General features: G+C 42.3%; 1 protein-coding gene across 1 annotated transcript; it reads left to right on the top strand.

Annotated features, from left to right (window-relative positions):
- Positions 1 to 5,332: 5,332 nt before the first annotated feature.
- Positions 5,333 to 8,113, top strand: NRSN1 (neurensin 1). Its single transcript, XM_008919830.3, has 2 exons — positions 5,333 to 5,526; positions 6,525 to 8,113. Exons 1-2 carry the CDS (start codon positions 5,338 to 5,340, stop codon positions 6,921 to 6,923), a joined length of 588 nt encoding a protein of 195 aa, XP_008918078.1. The 5' UTR covers positions 5,333 to 5,337; the 3' UTR covers positions 6,924 to 8,113.
- Positions 8,114 to 8,318: the final 205 nt, after the last annotated feature.

Raw genomic sequence — 8,318 nt, 5'->3', positions numbered from 1 at the left:
GATAATAGTAAATCTCAAAGTAAACAGGACAGCTTTCGCCATGGAAACAAAAGTTGCTAGGGGATGGATTGCTACTATGCAGTGCTCTGAAGCTGTGATCCTACATCCCACACGTTCCTAAGCACCTTGGGTTTAGGCACTGAAAAACTTAACGACTAAACAAACCACTTCCTGCAGCCTGGATGCATGTTCTCAGCTCATGCATAACAGAGGGTAACGGGGTAACGGTGACACTCTTTTCAGCAAAAGTTTCCCACCCAGTATTTCAGCTTTTAGTTTCTCAGCCATGAAGGCAAGACATGCAAATACACATCAACACTCCAGAGATCATAGCTGCTGCAGTATTTTTTTTGTCCAATGTAAATTGAGGCTGAGACAAAAGTTTCCTTCTTATTTGTGGAGAACTGTTTTCTCCCACCATACTCTGACTGTTTCAGTTCCATTGCCCAATCTATAAGTAGCAAGAACAACAGTATGTTTACATAGCAGCTGAAAGAGGAGACCATCTTAGGCCAAATTACTAGGATGCTTCATAGAGGGCTGAGCACTCTTCCTCTTCCTCCTCTTCCTCTTCTTTCTCTTCTCTCTAAAGGACAAGATATTTTGCAAAAGGTAGGAGGTTGCTTATAAGTGAAAGAGTCAACATGAAGAAAATGTTCAGTAGGACTAATGTTATGCAGTGCTTGAAAGGAATTAATGGTGCTGGCAGTCTTTTTTTTTCCCCCTTCCATTTTAAAAGGTCATACTACTTGTGCTATCACAACTCTTTCAAGCAAAAGATAATTCTTTTGTTTTCTATTCCACCTCCCAGCTCTTATTTATCATTTTGCTCATATGGCTGACCAAAACCACCTATTAGCCTTTTAGATTGCTAAAGAAAAAGAATCTATGTGTCATGTAAGTGATTCCAGGCTGTGTGGCCCTTACAGGTAATTCTTTATCAAGCTGTTTGAAACACTGCATCCTCCTTTTTATCGCTTGACTAAACCTACAGACAGTGCAGTGAATGCAAGATAATGTTTATACAGCTTTCTGTCATGTCACATTGAGTTGTCTTAAATAAATTACAATAACTAAAGTTGCTGGTTCAGACTTGGTGATGTGCTTCACCTGCTTTCTGAATGCTGCTGGAGTAATATAAGCAAGATTTGGCAGGCCACATTATCTGGTCATGTTAATTCTGGTTCATCCCTGTGTTGACCTTACAGAGTCACTTACACCTGGGGAAAATATCTCTCATTCTGCTCATTATGTGCTGCTAAATATGTTTACCTGATTGACAAGTTGGCAAGGAGTTAAGCATAATTTATTTAAGGAGGTACAGTTGATGTGAGAATAAAAATCTAAGTAAGGACACGAGAGAATGAGTCTCTGCAGAGCTTTGGTTGACCTCTTTACTTTAGTCTCTTTCTGATGTGGGAGATGGATTCCTTGCTTATAGCCAAAATACAGGTGGAGGGATATGGATGTAAAGTGATTTTATCCTTGAGGTATAGGTGGTGTGACCCTGTGTGTGAGAGCTGGGGCAGCTATGGTAAACTACACCACTTTTTCCTCTTCTCCTTTCCCCATAAGGTATTTTTATGAGGTGGGCAGAACTCTGGTTTTATGACAACTCTTCAGTGCTTGTGCTGTGGAAGATGGCAGCTAGCTGTTGAAGAAACGGTGGCAGTGAGAAAAGAGGACTACTTTTGCTCTCTTTTTGGGTAGGGGATAAACAGCAGAAGGAGGTACTCCTGAGGGAAACAAAAAGACTTCTTTCACAAAAGAACAAACAGGCTCCAAAAGTAGAATATATTGCAGCTCTTCCCCACGAGAGTTCAGATTATATACTTATATACATATCACAATATTTTTTTTGTACCTCAGAAAGTAAGTGTTCAAAGCCCCATAGCATTGTAAAAAAGCACAACTGTCCTGGTTTCAATTGGCATAGAGTTCATTTTTTTTCTCAGTAGCAGTGCAGTGCTGTGTTTTGGACTCAGTGTGAGAATAGCATTATAACACACTGATGTTTTGGTTGTTGCTTAGGGCTTACTGTAAGCCAAGGACTTTTTCAGTGTATCATGCTCTGTCAGGAGAGCTGACATGAGCTGGCCAAGTATAGACACTGAGGGAGTTACCTGGAAGGGGACAATGGCAGTTTGGGGATGAGATTTGGCGTCGGTCAGCAGGTGGTGAGAAGCGGTATCGTACATCACTTGTTTTTCTTGGAGTTTATCTCTCCTTTTTTATTTACTATTATTATTATTATTATATTTCTACTTGGTTTCAATTATTAAGCTGTTCTTATCTCGACCTGCAAGCTTTACTTTTTATTCTATTCCCTGTTTTACCACGATGGGGGTGGGGGCTGGAAGTGAGCTAGTGGCTGTGAGGTGCTGAACTGCCAGCTGGGCTTAAGCTATGACAGAAATTAATGTTTTTCAGTATATTAACTGTAGTTGGAAACATAAGTGTTAGCTACGTACAACTTGACATAGGGTGGCCCAGAGGCCAGGCTCTCCCTGCTCTCCTGGTGAGCAGCTCTTGCCGCCCAGGAGTTTCCTGCTGTCTCAAGGTCTCTGTCCACCCTGCCTGTTTTTCTGCCTTGCTTGGGAACGCCAGCAGCTTGAGCACTCTCTGAAGGACGCTGTAAGCAGAGAGCAAGCCCATCCACAGAGTTGGAGAGTGATTCTTTGATTCCCTAAGGCTTTACAGTGGCTGAGGTGGAAAAGGGAAACCTACAGGGGATATAGAGTCAGTTTGGGGTTCAAAAAAGGGACTCTTGGCAGAAGGTGTGCCTGGCATTACCTCTGTTGTTCTGCAAAGGTCAGTCACCAGCGATGTTCCCTCTGGCCCCTGGCAGGTCCCCCGGGAACATGTGTCTACCTCTCTCCACTGGGTCATGACTTCTGTGGGAGCCTTCAAACCTCAACACAAGTTGTAGGAGAGATATTTGCAATTATAAGATGTTGAGATCATGAAATTCCAGACTAAATTCATATTAGATATAAAAAATAAATAAACCCCCAAGATAACTGGTTTCTATAAAGGGGAAAAAGCAAATCCCTCCTTATTCTTGAGCCAAGAATGCAAACAGATTTCAAAAGGCTGGAAATTCACTGTTTATACCAGCAGTGGTTTCAGAGCCAGCCAAGAGCTTCATTCAGGCTGTTGAGAGACACTGGGTTATTATATTAATTATTGGCTCAGACCAACTCAAGTGTGTGGGGGTGGGGAAGAAGGGACAGGTCAAGTTTCACAAAGGTGAGGTGGTGCCCTGCTCTGGTGAATTTTTGGAGCCTTGTATATTTTTTAAATAGAACCCCTTTGATGAGCTCAGGGCCTGGGGTCCCCATCAATATTTTCTAGATTGTCCTTAATTTGAATGTACCACTGTTTGGTTTTTTTGCATACCCAGGTATTTCATGCCCAGCAAGATCACCCATTCTCAAAGGGCAAAGATCTGAAGGGCTGCAAAGTTGGGAGGTCCTAGCTGCCATGACCACATCAAAGCTTCCTCCCTCTAGGTGAAATTGCTGTGGCAAGCTGATGTACTGCTTGAAGTTCATATAAATTCAGCCATGACATTCAGATGCAAGTTCTGATTAACAGTTCCCTTTGGACTAAGGTTCTTTGAACTTGTTTGAAAAGAAGTCAGTCAGCTTAAGAAGCGCTGACCTATTGCTCAAGTTGTTTTTAGGGGCTAGTATTATTTTGTTGAATTCAGTAGCATCACCCCCATGCAGGCAAGTTCAGGCCTTAGACTTGCATAGTTAAATACAGATTTTTTGTGCAAGGAGAACTTCCATGAAGTGGAAAGAGTTGGGAACTTCATTGGTAGTTTTTATAGCAGGCAGAATTCTGATTTTATTGAAGTCAGCAGGAGCTTGGACATTGACTTCTTCAAGGAAGCAGTACTTTGCCATAAGTTTAATCATAGAATCAGCCGGGTTGGAAGGGACCTCTGAGATCATCAAGTCCAACCCTTGATCCAACACCACTGTGGTTGCTAGACCATGGCACTAAGTGCCACATCCAGTCTCATCTTAAAAACCTCCAGGGATTGTGAATCCACCACTTCCCTGGGCAGCCCATTCCAATGTCTGATTACCCTGTCTGTAAAAAAATTCTTCCTTATATCCAACCTAAACCTCCCCTGGCAGAGCTTAAGACCATACCCTCTTGTCTTACTGATAGCTGCCTGGGAGAAGAGACCAACCCCCACCGGGCTACAACCTCCTTTCAGGGAGTTGTAGAGAGTGATGAGGTCTCCCCTGAGCCTCCTCTTCTCCAGGCTGAACAACCCCAGCACCCTCAGCCTCTCCTCATAGGACTTGTGTTCAAGTCCCTTCACCAACCACGTTGCTCTTCTCTGGACCTGCTCCAGCACCTCAGTATCCTTCCTGAACTGAGGGGCCCAGAACTGGACACAGTACTCAAGGTGTGGCCTCTCCAGTGCTGAGTACAGGGGAGGAATCACTGCCCTGGTCCTGCTGGCCACACTGTTCCTGATCCAGGCCAGGATGCCATTGGCCTTCTTGGCCACCTGGGCACACTGCTGGCTCATGTTCAGCTTCCTATCAATCCAAACTCCCAGGTCCCTTTCTGCCTGGTTGCTCTCCTGCCACTCTGTGCCCAGCCTGTAGTGCTGCAGGGGGTTGTTGTGGCCAAAGTGCAGGACCCGGCACTTGGCCTAATATTTCCATATCATTCTTCATTGAGCAGATTGGTGCTGCTGTGGCATTCCATTTTTTTTATTTTTAACTATCCATATTTAAGTACAAGTTCTATACTGTTTTAATCTGTCTAGGAATTATTTTGCCTCTGTTTCCAATGGCTGTGAATGGTGTGGCAGTGCTTAGTCCTGCACTTCAGAAGCTCAGGAAAAGAAACGTGAAAAAAAGTCCTGTTACCCAGCAGTTTGTAAAGTTCCTAAGGTTGCAAGCTCTGTTTAAACAATAGAAGCAGTCTGGATGAGACACAACACGAGTACTTGAGAGATGCTGGATTTTGTTACCTGGCATATTCTGCTTTTTTTGATCTCCATGGAAACACAATAGCACACTAGTGCAAAAGATGGGGAGTGAGCACCCTGCATATGGGAGGGAATGTTCCCTGCAGCACCTTTAGTCTTTCTGTGCCAAGACACTGAGTTCGTTGCGTTTGCTTAAGCTGAGTCATTGCATGCAACTCCACACAGCTCATTTCTTCATTTGGAAAAAAATTGAAGGAAAGGTCTCTCCTGCGCTGGCTTTTTTTCATGTCATCTGGAGAGTTTGCAGCCATTTTTGCTCTCCTGCCACACTGATAATGACCTGCTTTGCATGACATCTCTCATTGTAGGTAGGAAGGATGAGCTCCTATGCTGACATCTGCGGGTCCAAGCATGCGCAGGGCAGCACCGAGGGAGGATACCAACGCTATGGAGTTCGGTCCTACCTGCATCAGTTTTATGAGGACTGCACAGCTTCAATTTGGGAGTATGAGGATGATTTTCAGATTCAGAGATCGCCTAGCAGGTGGAGCTCTGTATTCTGGAAGGTACTACCTGTTGCTTTTTAGTGGAGAGAGAAACTCCCATTTCCAGACTTACTCTCTGTAACTAATGGTATTCATCCAGAAAGGCCTTTTGTTGCTCAGTTTACCCGAGGCAACCAAATAACTGTGTCTGAAAGCAGGGCACTCTTACCAAAATATATCAACTTCCAAGGCAGTTCTGGAGGCTTTGGATCCTCTAGTTTATCTGTCGTGATGTCATTGAAACATCAGTGTCTTGTCTTAGAACCCCACATATATCTTAAAAGTGTAGTTTACCTCTGCTCTGCACCCACAATAGTCCTGCCAGATTATTGGGAATAGGACTGGTAGGTTAAGAGCAGTAACTCGAGGTCTGTGTGACCAAGGGATCAAGAAAACCAAAAGATCTCCATTAAGGTCAGGGAATTCGACAGGGCTGAAGAACAGCAGAGTTTGGAAGGCACCTGTGAGGCCATCCAGTCCCTACCCTCCCCCAGGGACATTCTGTGTAAACCAAATTTTGCATTTACACTTGAAATATGCTAGAATTACTCTGTGATCTGTTCATGGCCATAGCAACTTCCTTCTAATCTCTGCAAAGGAGTGACAGTTCATGAACTAAAAGCAAGTAGTGGATATGACACAGACTGTCAGTGGGTACTCGTCTGTTGTGCTAACCACCACCTAAAGTTAAAGAAATAATCCCTTATACAAAACTGTGGTTAAATTGTGATCCTCTCTGTGATGGGGCCTTTCAACATTAAGTGCTATTAGACATATATTCTATAGTTTCCAGAAATGTCAATAATTATATAAATACAAAGTGTAAAAAGACAGTTTTTCATATATTCTAGTTCTAGTAGGGCCTCGTATGACCTAAGAGAAAAATACCAGCCTTCTCCTAGAAGAGAGAACTAAATCTGCAAGATACAGCGAAAGCTAAATGCCTCCTAGGAGCGCTTAGCAAGTGAAAATTGGAAAGACATATTAACTGGGGTTTTGTTTGTTTCTTTGTTTTCCAGGTCGGACTCATCTCTGGGACGGCTTTTATGCTGATAGGTGTAGCGGTTCTTGTAGTGGGTTTCCTTGTGCCACCGAAAATCGAAGCTCTTGGGAAAGATGATTTTGTTGTTGTGGATACCCATGCCATTCAGTTTAATGGGTCCCTTGATATATGTAAGTTGGCAGGAGCAATCTTGTTTTGTGTTGGAGGGTCCACCGTGGCAGCATGTCTGCTGATGTCTGCTTTTGCTAAAAGTTACTCCAAAGAAGAGAAGTACCTCCAGCAAAGATTTAAAGAGAGAATAGCTGATATAAAAGCCCAGGCAAACCCAGTCACAAAAGCGCCAGCACCAGGAGAATCAAAGATACCTGTCACTTTGTCCAGAGTTCAAAATGTCCAACCTTTATCTGAAACCTGACCCTTTCCTTATGTTTTGTTTCTCACTTGTAGATCACTTTAACGGGAAAATACCAACCTTGTTGGCATCAGTGCTAGTCAATGACAACACCCAGTGCTCTGCTATAAAAATGTGCAGCTAATGGGGAAGCTGCTACAGTAAAAATTTAGGATTGGGAAAAAGAAAATTATATGATTAGACCTGTGACCAATGTATCAGTATATTTGAATGTTTTAGTCTGTGTGGAACCAGTAAGTTCTTGCAACAATGATTAGGTGTTTGGCTTATCAGATTGCTTCCCTGGAAAACCTAGGGTGCATTTACGACAACTGTACCAGGAACACCGTACATCCCACTATTGAAGTTTAGATGAGTTGGCTTTTTGTTTAATTTTCTTCTTGCTTTTAAAATACTGTTTAATCTTAGTTTTCCTGCCTGGTTCTGCTGTCTGGGAAGCCAGGATTCTGCCCTTGTAATTTGCACTTGTCGTCCTGTCACATGCTACATACAGTCTGTATCAAAGTAATACTGCACAGGTAAAACATACTCACATAGTGAGTGCCCTTAATTTGATCCTGGCACGTGTCACTTCCCAGCAATGTTACTTTCTAGGAAAGGCAAGTTGTATTTGATCCTGAGTTGCAATTAACCTGTGCTAAGGTGCCACTTTTGTCTTAGTCATTACTGTATTAAGAAAAACTACAAAATAAAGAGAAGGAATTCATATGGGAGGAGGAACATCATACTTGTATGTCTTTGGCTTGATATTGTTTCTTTCATCATATTGTATTATGTTTGAGGCTCATACAAAATGTTTTAGTTTTGGCTGGGTGTGGGTTAATAAATGTGGTTTGTAATAAATGCCCAGGCCCTGTATTCTGTCAGTATGTTGATGTCATATTAGATGACCTTAACTTACATGTCTAAAGACATTTTGAAATGCTGTTTATATTTTTATAGAGGATAGAAAAACTTATGCTTAATCAGATACATTTGTGTAAATGCTTACCTAAAGACTTGTCATTTCATGGAAGACCCCTAATTATTTTCCCACCCAGGGCAATTATTTCACTGTCTTAATCTATGGATTTAAATTAAACTATATAAAGAAAGATGTGACATTTGTACTCTCTGACAATATGTGCCACCTTATAGTTCTGTCTATTTTTTGAATGGATTGAATAAAATTCTAGGCGTGAGCCAACCATGGATTTTGTGAAAAGTCTCTTTCTAGTCAAATAGGTTTCTCTATAAATTTAATAACTCAGTTTGAAAGGAGAAATCAGCAGTTGAAACTCACTGGTCTCTTAATGCAGTCTGTGTTTTCAGCTTTCAGAGGTGAGGAAGCCACTTTGGTGCTAAATAAAACAGATTCTGGCACAATAATGGCAGGTATGTGTTAACAGCTGTGCTCTT

Source organism: Manacus vitellinus, unplaced genomic scaffold, assembly GCF_001715985.3.
Source record: "Manacus vitellinus isolate BGI_N305 unplaced genomic scaffold, ASM171598v3 scaffold_39_pilon, whole genome shotgun sequence".
NCBI lineage: Eukaryota > Metazoa > Chordata > Aves > Passeriformes > Pipridae > Manacus > Manacus vitellinus.
Note: the sequence above shows the minus strand (reverse complement) of the source record. Positions and strands in the feature narration are given on the sequence as shown.

Bases quoted from the DNA above. Each gene is read 5' to 3' on its own strand.
- NRSN1 (XM_008919830.3), top strand. From the start codon at position 5,338: ATGAGCTCCTATGCTGACATCTGCGGGTCCAAGCATGCGCAGGGCAGC. The intron at 5,527-6,524 runs GTACTACCTGTT...TTTGTTTTCCAG, and splicing joins GGAGCTCTGTATTCTGGAAG to GTCGGACTCATCTCTGGGAC.